The following is a 14549-nucleotide window of genomic DNA, read 5'->3' on the forward strand; positions in this document are numbered from 1 at the left end:
GTCCATTTTACAAATTCAGGGTTGATGCTTTTGTTTGTGTTAAGTTTTCTGTTGTGGAAGGCATATTCGATTACTGCGAATACTGAAAATCTGAAATAAAATTGGATGCTGGAAAAAAACAGTCGTTCTGACAGCATTTGGAAAGAGACACAGAGGAAGTGTTTTGGGTCAAATAAGATTCTTTGCAGGAAGTGAGCAGTGGTATGTGTGTGTTGGGCTTAATACTATTCAAAAGAGGAAGGGTCAGGTAGAGCAAAGAAAATTTGGAAGTTTCCAACTGTACCCTCCAGAGATTAGGTTTTTCTGTCAAATATTGTTTGAGTTTTTTTGACTGACCATTATTATACATGATACAATAATATATTTTGCACAGTACCTGTACCACTCTTGTAAAATAAGGTTTAGCCATAGATAATTAGATACTGTGAATTACCTGCCTGTGGAAAGCCATTATGTCCTGAAATAATCGTGTACAGATACAAGTAATGTAAAAGAGATTGTTGAATTATGTATTTGCTCGCCTTTCCAATCTGCTTTAGGCTTTGATTTTCTTCATAAGAGTAGGAAGACCCATTGTACAGTCCTTTAAACACACTTATACTTTCCAACTGAGTAGATTGACATCAGCATGTCATAATATCTTGTGTCATTCCTGCAAGAATAATGTGACTCTTGATTACATTGTTATGTGGTGTCTTTAGGAATGCAGTCTTTGTTATGACCAGCAATCTATAATGTATCTTGCGCTGTGTATATCTCCATTAACTCAATAAACAACTTAATTAAAAAGTCAATTGGACTTGCCTCATAAATGTGCTACTGGCCTTCCCTATACACAGATCTTGCTGCTGGTGGGGAAAGATCCTTCATTTGCTCCAATAATTTACATCTGTAATGTTTACTTGAAAATGTTAATTTATTACAGCAGCTAATCATTCCACGCCCAGGCCACAGTGCACAAGCTGAGCTGAATCTAAATTCTCACTTTATATGCACAACTAACCTTTCCACACTACTCATTTCTGTCAGACTAAGCCAATGCATCACAAAGGCTTTGTGATGCCTTGGCCACATCTCCTGTAACTCAGCCATAGTTAATCTAATTCAGCATTGTAATTGCAAAGCTAAGATATGGCATTGTTTTGTTTTCATTTTTTTTCAAATCAAGGTTGAGGCATTTTCTTTAAACAAGGTTTTTGGCACTACATTTTTTGTTTAAACTCAGATAATTTTAGTCACTTGTGGAATCCTCACAAGTACTATATCAGACTGTTTTTTTGAAATGAGTTGGAGCGTCACTATCAGATCTATGTATAATAAGCAAAATTCCAATATTGCATTATTTTCAGTTGATGGTAATTGTTTCAGATTGCAAACAATCCTATTCACCCTGCACACACTTAATATTTATGAAATGGCATAAACCAAACTGGTCACTGAAGTGACACATTGTGGAGTTTTGAAATCGTGTTTTTCTGTGAACCAGTATATATTTAAACTAGAAGGAAGAATTCTTTGAATAACTAACAAAGAGAATTGATGAGGGCAGGATAATGGACGAAATCTATCCGGACTTCAGTAAGGCTTTCAACAAGGTTTCACGTGGTAGATTGATTAACAAGGTTAGATCATGTTGAATATAGTGAGAACTAGCCATTTAGATACAGAATTAGCTCAAAGGTAGAAGGCAGAGGATGGTGGTGGAAGGTTGCTTTTCAGACTGGAGGCCTGTGACCAGTGGTGTTCCACAAGGATCTCTACCGGGTCCAATGCTTTACATCATTTTTATAAATATTTTGAATGTGAACGTAGGAGTTGTGTTTAGTACATTTTGCATATGGAGGTGTAGTGGAGAGCGAAGAAGGTTACCTCAGAGTACAATGGGATCTTGATGGGCCAACTGGGTTGAGGAGTGGCAGATGGAGTTTAATTTAGATAAATGCGAGGTGCTGTATTTTGGAAAAGTAAATAACAGCAAGACTTATACACTTAATGGTAAGGTCCTGGGGAGTGTTGCTGAATAAAGAGACCATGGAGTGCAAGTTCATAGCTCCTTCAAAGTGAAGTCGCAGGTAGATAGGATAATGGAGAAGGCAATTGGTATGCTTGTCTTTATTGGTCAGTGCATTGAGTATAGAAGTTGGGTGGTCGTGGCTGTGCAGACGTTGGTGAGGCCACTTTTGGAATTCTGGGGGTAATTTTGACCTCTCTCCTATAGGAAGGATGTTGTGAAATGTGGAAAGGTTCAGAAAAGATTTACAAGATGTTGCTAGGGTTGGAGTTAAAGGGAGCGACTGAATAGTCTGGGGCTGTTTTTCCAGAGCGTCAGAAGCTGAGGTGACCTCCTATAGGTTTGTAAAATCATGAAGGGTTTGGATAGGGTAAATACACAAGGCCTTTTCTCTCGAGTGGAAGAGCCCAGAACTGGATGGCATAAGTTTTAGATTGCGAGGGGAAAGATATTAAAACGACCTAACAGGCAACTTTTTCACACAGAGGGTGGTGAATGTATGGAATGAACTGCCAGATGAAGTGATGGAGGCTGGTGTAATTGCAACATTTAAAAGGCATCTAGATGGGTATATGGATAAGAAGGGTTGAGAAGGGAATGAGCCAAGTTCTGGCAAATGGGGCTATATTAATTTAGAATATCTGGTCAGCATGGATGAATTGGACCAAGGGGTCTGTTTCTGTGCTGTATATCTCTGACGCTATTAACTAGCAACAACATAAGCTGTGGAAAACAGCTGCTGTTTATGTGTATAAAGAGTGATGGATGTCACAGTGATGTCAGATCATATTGAACCAAAATCTGAGTCTACAAGTTTCCAGAGAGATGTCCTCTTGTAGCTTCTTTTGTATGTTGTAATGTTCAATAAAACCTATTAATGTTAATCCACCTGAATAATATTAACACAGAGAATTTCTCCCATGTGTCATTCAGACTAAGTGGGGGCAGAGTTTTCCTTTTTCCTCTCAGCTTTCCTGCGGTCACCATTCCCCCACTGCCCTTTGGATTGTATGTTGTGGTGAACTACCTACAATAGTCAGTATTGTGAAGTCAGTCCATTCTATTTGGTTCAGGTTTTAATAGAGTTTCTCAGTTTATTTCATGAATTTGGAGCAATTGTTGCCAGAATTGATGTGAGTTGCTATTTATGGCCAGTTACTTTGCATATTGAAGTCAAAAAGGAGCGGTTAATGTGTGGCATTTCTGCGCTGGGAAAGATTTTGTGATTGCGTTCAAAATATATCTGCTGGGTTTGTTATGTTTCCTTAATCTTATCAATTATATGTGCCTGATTGTGGATACTTTTAAGTTTTGTGTGTAATGTGACAGAGAATATGCTTAACTTTCAAGTGATTCACACCTAAGCTCTGCACATTAGGGCAAGAATGGAGTAATGAAAGCTGGTCCCCCTTGCTCACTCATGTTGCTAATATTCATTAGCTTGTGGGTGGCTCTGCATTGTGTCGGTTGGCACTTTGGAAGTGTGTTATTCTTAAATCATTTCTGGTTAGTGTTCATTAACATTGGGATGTCTGCAACTAATCAGACCTACAAAAACAAAATACTGCAGATCCTCAAAATCTGTATTAAAAACAGAAAGTGCTGTAGAAACTCAGCAGACCTGGCTGCATTTGTGGAGAGAGAAAAAGAGAATTAATGTTTTGTGTCCAATTTGACTCCTCTTCTGTCAAGTTTCATTATTCCAATTGAAGTGCAAAAGAAAGAAAAGCACAATGTTTGTGAACTCTCAAACTTGTGTCAACAGTTCATCAATTTTTTTCCTAATATCTTTTTTTCCCCTTTTGTTTCAGTGTGACAGTGAAAGTGACCCAGATGAGAAGGTAAGATTATTTTTTTCCTCTCAGAATCAGACAATCTATGTTGATAGTTATGTCAACCTTTCTTTTAAAAAGATTACTGTATTTGCAAAACTCCACTTAAAAGGAAGATGGTCATATATGGAAGCCATAAGTGAATTTTGTTTTTTTTTGTTCTTATTGTGTTTTGAGAAAAAGGATTCTGTTGTGGTTCTGTTCGCCGAGCTGGGAGTTTTTCTTGCAAACGTTTCATCCCCTTTCTAGGTGACATCTTCAGTGCTTGGGAGCCTCCTGTGAAGCACTTCTGTGCTGATTCCTCCGGCATTTTTGTGGTTTGAATCTGCCGCTTCCGGTTGTCAGTTGCTGTCCGTTGCAGTGGCCGGTATATAGAGTCTAGACCCTATATACCGGCCACTGCAACGGACAGCAACTGACAACCGGAAGCGGCAGATTCATACCAGTATAAATGCCGGAGGAATCAGCACAGAAGCGCTTCACAGGAGGCTCCCAAGCACTGAAGATGTCACCTAGAAAGGGGATGAAACGTTTGCAAGAAAAACTCCCAGCTCGGCGAACAGAACCACAACAACGAGCACCCGAGCTACAAATCTTCTCACAAACTTTGAAAAAGGATTCTAATGGCTGATTTAATGAAATTATAGCACATTGCCAGCATTTGGGTTAGATTATTGTGCAAGTTCAGTGATAGAGAACACAATTTTCAGAATTGATAGTTTGTTATGTGGTAGTGTCAATAGAGAACTGGGTTGTGGTAGGTTCACTGTCAGCTGATCTGTGGTGGGAATGTAGCAACATTAATGAGCTGATCCACACAACACACGAGATTCACTAATGGTGAGGTTCCATCTGGCTTGGCTTATTTTACATATGCCACTGTCAATGACAAAGAAATAAAATAAAAGTCACTTTAAACATAAGTAAATCAATGAGGTTGGGGATTATAACTTGGGATAGTGTTTGCAAAAATAATCATAATTATCATTTGAAACCAAGCAAGGTGAAAATTGCTTATACTTATCACATTGCTTGCAATTAATTTGGATCGGAAATGTTTGGGGATTGTGAAATTCTGTTCATTTAATAATAATTGCATTTTCTGCAGCTATCTAAATGAGTTTGGGGATTAGGTGCTGAATTGATTTTCAACTGAGTACGGCTGTAGGCCTAGATACATTGAGATTATCCCCACCTTGTATGCTTCATTTGTTTCCCTAGTGAACACACTGATGGCCAGCATGTGTTTGCTTAATGAGAGTGTCCAATTATGTAGCGGTATTCTTTTCTGTTATCATGCTGTGTGTTTTTACATTAAAACCTCTTGACTTTTCCTGTTCTATCATTATATTTGATAAAATAAGCTGTGTTAAACTTTGTCTGAATGCCATTATTCACTTAATTTTGAATGAAAAGCTTTTGGATTATGGACAACAAGTTCTCTTTTCTCCCATAATAAGGTGACTTACTGATGAACCTACCTTTTGAGAGAGCTCTGTTTAAAATGGACTTAACTTTTCCATTTTGCCCATTCAGAAGGAATTTCTGGCATTCTTAGTGCTCGAGAACTTATTTACAACTACTTTAAGCATTGTTCTGGTTCCAAGGATTACACAGGTTTGAATGCATGAACTTTGATGTTCCCTGAATGTTTCAGTTCTCATAACAACAGTGGTACTTTATTCAAGGAATAGTTTGACAGCCCAAATGTTGAATTGCAGTATGACTTGCACTGAGAAATTCAGACATAGTCATGTTAAAAATGTGGATACATGTAAAGATCGCATGTAGTCAGGTAGCGCCATGTGGTAATAAATTAGGGTAATGGTGGACAGTGCATCAGAGGAAGGATAATGTTGAATTAAAATTATGTTAAAATTACAAACCAATATACCATGCCTACATTGCAAGCACCGAAGTACATAAAAATTACATCATTTAAGTGTTTCATTGAGGACTTGAACCATGCAAGTCATTAAGTTCAATTGAGTATAATGCTGCTGGATATCTCAGTCCATCAGCAGATGGTGGTTCTGTGCAGACCCTGCACTGCTGAAGTGACACCTGCACATGAAGTTATTTTCAGGCAAAGTTGTTATTCATTTTTCATTTGTCATTGTGTTATGAGAAACCTGAAGAGCTCATTCCTGAATAGCCAAGGAATTAGTGAGTCACTTAACTGCATGTTCACTGTGTCGCTGGTAAAATTTTGATCTGAAGTTGAAGCTAATTGCATACAGCACTGTGGATGACTCTTGAAGCTTGAGCTAATCCTACTTTTCTGAGGATGAATTTTGCAATATGCTATCCTGGGTCAACATGGGATCGAAACTGATATTTTATCATAACCCCAAATAGCTCAATGAATAAAGGTGTAACAGTAAAGTATACAGACCAGCTGCTCCTATGTTTGATTCTCAGTTTGAGCTAAATTTTATGATTGTTGCTGCCTTAACAGTAGAAACACCGCCGACCACCCCTAGTGCAAGGAAAATTCAGTCTGAATTCCCATTTCTAATTACCATCGATTATTCCTGCAGGAAAATACTGTCATTGAATAAAACCGTTCGGCTCCATTGTGATGACCCTCGTTGCTAATTAGTTTGCTGGCACTCAGTCTCATAGCTTACACATGAATGACCATTTAGGTGAGACACAATGGTTGCCCAGTACCCATGGGAGCATGCCCAAGCCTTAGTCACTAGTTCCACCAGAGGGAAGAGGCAAGATTTAAGAATATAACATTTATCTTGAGTGGCAGACACTGACTTAAATACTTACAGGGGGAGCCCTCTTTGTAAAAGTGCAGAGTAATTAAAAATGTTCTGAAATCAAAAGTTTCTCACCCATATGAGTGGAGATCAGAAGGATTTTGGTTTTTCTGTAGAAGTTTGCTTCAATATAGTGATTCATTATATTGGGCAGAGGTAATGTTTATGTTTCTGTTCATGAGTCTGTTTGTAAACAACAGATCTCAAAAATGAATGCAAGTAAATGGATTTCAATATTGAATTGAATTGAATTTATTGTCACGTGTACCGAGGCACAGTGAAAAGCTTTGTCTTGCGAGCAATACAGGCAGATCACAGAGTTAAGTAGCGTAGGTAAGTAAATAATAGGTAAACAGCGGAAAAACCAAAAACACAGGTACAGGCGAATGTTAAGAGCTTGTGAGTTGATTCAGTATTCTAACAACAGTAAGGTAGAAACTGTTACGAAACTGGCTGGTGCGTGTGTTCAGGCTTCTGTACATTCTCCCTGATGGTAGAGGTTGTAGAAAAACATTGCCAGGGTGGGATGGATCTTTGAGAATGCTGGCGGCCTCTTCTTGACAGCGCAGACACGATTGGCCAAATGGCTGCCTTCTGCGCTGTGTTAGTTCTGTGACCTTCAACCAGACGGGGAAGAAGCTGTATAATTGTAATAAAGTTGGGTTAACAAAACATGATGGAAGTATTCATAGTGCCGACTTCAGTTGTCTGATAATGAACTTACCAGGAATCTGTGTAACGCTCTGTAAGCTGGCAAGAAATGTATGGAATACAGAATCTGCCATGGAAGTATTATAGCATGATTGACCACAATTCAGAGTGATGGAGCATGGACTGTCCAGGAATGTGTAAGTTTACATGTGGGCTCACCAGGGATTAGGCATGGGCTGGATGGGATACATAGTGGAGTAGTACACAGTCTATGGGATGCAACACGTTCTACAAGGAGTGTGCTGGATAGAGTGTGGACTTTACAGGAATAAGAGCATAAGAAGGAGCAGAACAGTGTGGGTTGCCTGGAATCTTGTGCTTAGAGGGTGGGCTGACAAAGAACAAGCAGAATCCAGCTGGGATGGTGTGTAATCTATGGAAGCTGTCAGCTGAGAATCAATATAATGCAGCAAGAGTGGAAAGTAATATGTAAAACACACAGGGACGCCAGGAACCTGTCGAATTTAACAAGGGCTGAACAGAGAAATGGAGAATGCAACAGTACTAGCAAGCTGTCTACAAAGTACACCAGGATATGTTGGAGACCCTCATTAATTTGTTGGCATATGGGTTGATAACATTGTATGAAGTAGATTTTTATGAACTGTGATCACAATACAGAACTTCATTGACCTGGAGGAAGTTTTGGAAATATAGGTCCGGAGGCTCAGTGCAGACCTTCCGATTAAAGTTACCAATCTTACAGAAATTTCTGGGAATCTCCAGGAGTTAAATTTGAATCTCTCTGGATGATGCTGTAAACACCCATGAAAGAGAAAATAAAAATCAGTGAAGTGTTTGAAGCAATTCCCTTTTCTCATTCTCCTTGAATGTTTTGTTTTGGTAACAGGCAGGAGAAAAAGACTTTCTGATTAGGTGGGGCAATTAGAGGTTAGAATACATGCTACCAGAGTTGGCAGGACTACATGATAATGTAGTTAACTGTAATGAATAGGGAATCCCAAAAGGTCCACTGACACTGGAAGCATGGATCTATAAAATTGATTCTTACGTATTCAAAGATGCTGCTGCTGCAGAACTTTCCTAAGACCAGCTGCCTATAGCCACTTTATGTTTTGAAAAAGGAGAAACCATGAGTGGATACATTGTGGCCACCTATCCCTCATAGTCTGTACATGGTCGCTTGTCAGCATTCACAGAAAATGCTCAGTGCAGTCCTCCACTGTCTACAGGGACAACTGTGCTTTGTATATACCCCAGTCAAAGCAAGTCATTCGGATGTAAAACAAAGAATCGTGGATGCTGGAGATCAGAAATTGCTGGAGAAATTCAGCAGGTCTGGCAGCATCTGTGGAGACAAAGCAGTGTTCATCTTTTGAGTCCAGTAAACCTTCTTCAGAGCTTGTCATCTGGTTCTAACTCCAAAAAAAGCCAATCAGCTACTTGATGCCAGCCGAATTTCACTTTGTATATACAACTGCCCTCTCCCCACCCACCCACCCACCCTACCCCGGTCATGTTAGATGGTGTGTAACCAGTATTCTCAAAGCAGCAATATAAATTCCATTTATGATGTGTTTCGGTAACTTCCTTTTAAAAGGTATGATAATCTTTGCATTTTAAAACTATCCTTTTCCAATTCCAGATCACAATCAAAAATGCAGATATATTTAAAAAGATACAATGATGGAAAAATGCAAATAATCAGATATGCAAATGCATACATCAAACATATTCAGTAGAAAGTCAGCATTTCAAATTTGACATCCACTTGCCTGCATTAGTGTAAATTCAAATTATCTGCACTCTGGTGAGGTTGCCAATGTGCTGTCTTGATTTCCCTGGTTCCTGATTGCTCAAATTGGGTCCTTATCCTAACTTGCTACATGTCTTGCTATCACGTCACACTAGGATCAAGCACTTCTATATTCTTTGGAGCATTCAGTATATTAATAATATTGTGACTGGCCACAGTGTGCAGCAGAACGTAGTCCCTCGAATGCAGCACCAGGTAGGAGTCAAATGGGGGAAGCAGAAATAAATGACCTCCTTGAACTTGGAGTGGCAGTGAGTAAAATCTCATTGCAACCATGGAATGAGGAGATAAGTAACTATGAGTGAGGGTGCCTTGAACTATAAAGCAAGTATGATTCAATGTATTTGAAGAAGAGAAATGGAGAGTGTTTCCATGTCATGGAAATTAGACATCAGTATAGTAAACTGCAGGTATCTGATAGCCCACCGTGTTTTTTTTCTAGAAAATGAAGGAAAATTTGTACAGGTCCAGGAGTAACTATCACAAGCCCATGCCCTGCTACAGTTCCAGGAAATATTCTGGCATTTCAGGACTAATGTCAACTGGTCACATTTTGAAGGATGTGCTTGCTTTTTGGTACCAATTGATTAATGTCTGTTCATTTCCAATGTTTCCTGCCTCTTTCCTTTTGTCTGTCAAGTTTTGATGAGGCTTGAAGTACAGGAACATCATTTTGGATTGAAAATTAAATGTTTGATGCTTTGTCAGTTCTGCTTACCAAGCGATACCACTGAGAAGTCACATCTTTAATCTTAAGATAGGTTTTAAACAGTTTCTAATAAATATTGGTGCAAAGACCAGTGTACAAACACACAAACACTGGTGTACACTTCTGCCAACACACAGGGCTGGATTTTTGAGAAAGAGATTTGTAATGGGAGTCTGGAATCTTTTCTACCCTCCTGGAGGAGCCTGCTCGCTCCATGTTTGTTACTGGGAGGCAGACATGGGCTAGAGGAAGCTTGTCATTTCTGGAGGTGTGGGCAGTGGTAGGTAACTTGATGCAAGGTCAGCCAGTGTGAAAGACCATTCACTAGAACATGAGAACATTTGCAATCCTCATTGCTAGATTGTCTCATCCTTACTCCTCCTCGTCCCCCATATCACTCCTGCTCCCCAATATCACCTGTGGCTTCAACATATCTTCTGCACCCCATCGCTGTTTGTCATGCATCTTCCATGTCCACTATGTATAGAGCCAGACACATATACCAAGCTTTTCAAATGTCTCTGAAACTGACACAAGAAGTGCATTTGAAAATATTCTTAATATTACGTAAACAAACATGCAAGCAATGTAAAAAATCTTCCAAGCAAATAAGTTTTTATAAGGCAATGAAGCAAATTGAATACTTGCCTGCAACTGTCACTTTTGGCTACAGGGCTGAGTGCATTATTCATTGCCGAGGCTCAAGAATTCATTCATAATGAGGCCATCTGACAACTGTATTACCAGAGGCAGACGAAACAGACGGCCAGACATCCCCTTTTCCAGATGAAAATGTCATTGCCAGCTTTTGTTTTGATTGATATCTTTATTACCTAGCAATAATCTGATCTTTCTTTGAAGAGGTTTTGCAATACTGTGTGTATAGTTACACAAGATTAACAATGATGTGGGCTACAACTAGTTGTCAATGATATGAAGAATGATAGAAGATAATAGGAGCAATGTATTTCAAATGGAATATTGAATTGCTTTAACTTTGCTTCCTGACTTGGGACACAGACTCCCCCCATCGTCTTTGATTCCTTTGAGGAGCCATGAACTATGTCTATGAACAAAATTGCAAGGAAGGGAAATGCTAATTCCTGAAGTTGAGCTTGCAAGGCAGTCTGACAAAAAAGACCTATTCCTGTGCTGGCAAAAGTTGCCGGAATCAGGTATGGGGATGGGAATCCAGAATTGGGTCTCATTCACATCTCAATTCCACAAAAGACCTGACCGTACGCTCACCGTCCTTTATATTGAGCAACTGTGATTTCCAAAACCAGCAATGTTTTTTGTTCTTTTTTTAAATTATGCCCAGACTTCCCTGTAGCATCTGGATGAAATAATTGGCAGTTTTTTACAGAATGGATTTTACATGTGACGTATAAAACTACTTGTCACTGTAGACCTTTTTTGGAGGTAAATGAAGAACTTAGATCTGATTTAAGCAGGTTCAGACTTCCTGAGTGTTTGTACTGAGTTTATTTGTACCTCTGATGAAACTTGCACCAGTAATGCAATCTGTTCAAGTTTGATATGTTCCATAACAGGGCATAAGATACACAATAGCCTTTTCTAAATTCCACCTTCATGAGCCCCTCTGTGGTGATTAAATGTGGAACAATATTTTAGGCCATGAAGTATTGAATGTAGTCTGAATGTATCTTGGAGATCACCCAGATAGATAACCTGAAATTCATGTCAACAGACAGCTGCTTGACAAATTCACTGTAGCATTGTGAACTGTTAATTTGTTCCTTTGGATCACATTTTTCTCTATTTTGCTAGCATGCACTTCACTAACTTGAAAATAAAACACTTTAGTCAAAACGTGTGGTGCTGGAAAAGCATGGCTGGTCAGGCAGCATCTGAGGAGTAGGAGAGTTGATGTTTTGAACGTAAGCTCACCATTAGGAATGGTGATGAAGAGCTTATGCTCGAAACATCGACTCTTCTGCTCTTTGGATGCTGCCTGACTGGCTGTGCTTTTCCAGATTCTGATCTCCAGCATCTGCAATCCTCACTTTCTTCCACTTTACTCAGTAAATGCCTGCTGTTTTAAGCTCAGGCTGATGTGTTATTAAAATGAGCCGCTTATGATGTAACTGTTGCAAATAAGTGCCATTTGTGGCCATTTGGAATTGTGGAATGAAGTTAATATAGGCTTTTGCACAAAACACAGACGCATGGTGATTTAGCGGTTTGGATCACAAATTGGCTCGCTGAAAGAAGACAGAGGGTGGTGGTTGATGGGAAATATTCATCCTGGAGTTCAGTTACTAATGAGGTACCGCAAGGATCTGTTTTGGGGGCCCTATTGTTTGTCATTGATATAAATGACCTGGATGAGGGCCTAGAAGGATGGGTTAGTAAATTTGTGGATGACACTAAAGTCGGTAGAGTTGTAGATAGTGACGAAGGATGTTGTAGGTTACAAAGAGACATAGATAAGCTGCAGAGCTGGGCTGAGAGGTGGCAAATGGAATCTAATGCGGAAAAGTGTGTGGTGATTCACTTTGGAAGGAGTAACAGGAACGCAGAGTACTGGGCTAATGGTAAGATTCTTGGTAGTGTAGATGAGCAGAGAGATCTTGGTGTCCAGGTACATAGATCCTTGAAAGTTGCCACCCAGGTTGATAGGGTTATTAAGAAGCAAATGGTGTGTTAGCTTTTATTGGTAGAGGGATTGAGTTTCTGAACTATGAGGTCATGTTGCAGCTGTATAAAAGTCTGGTGCAGCCACGTTTGGAGTATTGCATACACTTCTGATTGCAGGAAGGATGTGGAAGCTTCGGAAAGGGTTCAGAAGAAATTTTTGAGGATGTTATCTAGTATGGAGGGAAGGTCTTATGGGGAAAGGCTGAGGGACTTGAGGTTGTTTTGATTAGAGAGAAGAAGGTTGAGCGATGACTTAACTGAGACATGTAGGATAATCAGAGGGTTAGATAGGTTGGACAGTGACAGTCTTTTTCCTCAGATGGTGATGGCTAGCATGAGGGGACCTTGCTTTAAATTGATTGGTGATAGATATAGAACAGATGCCAGAGGTAGTTTCTTTATTTAGAGGGTAGTAGGGGCATGGAATTCACTGCCTGCTACAGTGGTAGATTTGCCAACTTTAAGGGCATTTAAATGGTCATTGGATAGGCATATGGACGAGATTGGAATAATGTAGGTTAGATGGGCTTCAGATTGGTTCCACAGGTCAGTGCAACATTGAGGGCTGAAAATGTGTTGCTGGAAAATCGCAGCAGGTCAGGCAACATCCAAGGAGCAGGAGAATCGACGTTTCGGGCATGAGCCCTTCTTCAGGAATGGTTCGAAACGTCGATTCTCTTGCTCCTTGGATGCTGCCTGACCTGCTGCCCTTTTCCAGTAACACATTTTCAGCTCTGATCTCCAATATCTGCAGTCCTCACTTTCTCCCAGCAACATTGAGGGCCTAAGGCCTGTACTCTGCTGTAATATTCTATGTTCTAAATTCAACACAATAAGCACAGCCTGCTCTGAAAGTGTCATTGATTCTCTAGATATTGCATTCATAAATGTCTTTGCAGCAGTTTACCTTTCAATTTACTAATTTCTTTCTTCTTGTAGCAAAGCTGTGGTTGAGATCAAAGTTCCCTCTAAGCGGCATGGCCACACAGGAAAGCAACAGTTTATAGGATCTGTGGGGTGCTGAACCATTGATTTATTGGGTCACACAGCATGGATACAGACCCCTTGGTCCAATCAGTCCATGCTGACCATGTTCCCAAAGTAAACTTGTCCCATCTGCGTGGAATTGGCCTATATGCCTCCACATGTTTTCCATTCATTAACTTATCCAAATATATTTTAAACCTTGTAACTGTATCTGCATCCACCAATTCCGGTGGCTGTTCATTCTACACACTAACCACTTTTTGTGTAAAAAAAAAAGTTGTCCCCATGTCCTTTTCAAATCTTTCTCCCTCTCACCTTAAAAATATGGCCCCTAAGTTTGAGCTCTACCACCCGGAGGAAAAGATTCTTGTCGTTCACCTTACCTCGGCCTCTCATGATGTTATAAACCTCAATAAGGTCACTTCCGGTTCCAGGTCACTGTCCTAAGCAGACCTAAGAAGTGCACACAGTGGCAGCAAAAATTAGAGGGCCTGTAGGCTGAGACAGTGCATTTAAGCACATAGAAGGATGCCATAAATGAAAAGCAATTTCCTGCCATTTCCTCTCAACGCGAATTGGGTTTAGTGACAGTGGAGTGGATGGTGAGGTTTTGGTGAAACTGTAGCAGGCTGTTATTTTGTTGACAATAGAGAGAGATGCTGTTACCGTTGAACTGCAGTGGGGTTTAGGTTAAAGTGAAGATGGTTGGGGGTTTTAGTGACAGTAGTGGTGCTCTAACAAAAAGGAAGAGTTTGGAAAATTACCATAAAAAATTGTGTTTTCTCAAGTCTATTGGTCTGCCTGTTTGCCTTCCTTCTCTTTCATTGTTTGAATAACTTCAGTGCTTGGCAAAGAGCAGCTATTCTCATCTTTTCATGGAATCATAGAAACCGCGTGAATGAAGCAGTCCACTTGGTTCCTTTTGTTTGCATTGGCAGTAGCTCTTTAATTGCAGCTATCACATTTAACCGCAGAAATGACCTGCCTGATTTGTTTTCTTCACAAACACTTATCTCCTTAGTTGTTGTCATGATCTCTGCCTTAATAACCACTTTCAGTTCAAGCTTTTCCATGCTCTTAATTCCTTTCT

At 39.9% G+C, this 14549-nt stretch overlaps 1 protein-coding gene across 9 annotated transcripts in view; it reads left to right on the top strand.

Annotated features, from left to right (window-relative positions):
* Nucleotides 1-14549, top strand: part of auts2a (activator of transcription and developmental regulator AUTS2 a) — a 1193837-nt gene that overhangs the window by 812340 nt on the left and 366948 nt on the right. For all 9 annotated transcript variants that reach the window (XM_060847963.1, XM_060847971.1, XM_060847965.1 and 6 more), the window contains one exon: nucleotides 3823-3852. In XM_060847963.1, the coding sequence (XP_060703946.1) occupies nucleotides 3823-3852 (30 nt within the window). The remainder of the gene's footprint in view (nucleotides 1-3822; nucleotides 3853-14549) is intronic.

The sequence above is a fragment of the Hemiscyllium ocellatum genome, chromosome 31, assembly GCF_020745735.1.
Source record: "Hemiscyllium ocellatum isolate sHemOce1 chromosome 31, sHemOce1.pat.X.cur, whole genome shotgun sequence".
In the NCBI taxonomy this organism is placed as follows: Eukaryota; Metazoa; Chordata; class Chondrichthyes; order Orectolobiformes; family Hemiscylliidae; genus Hemiscyllium; species Hemiscyllium ocellatum.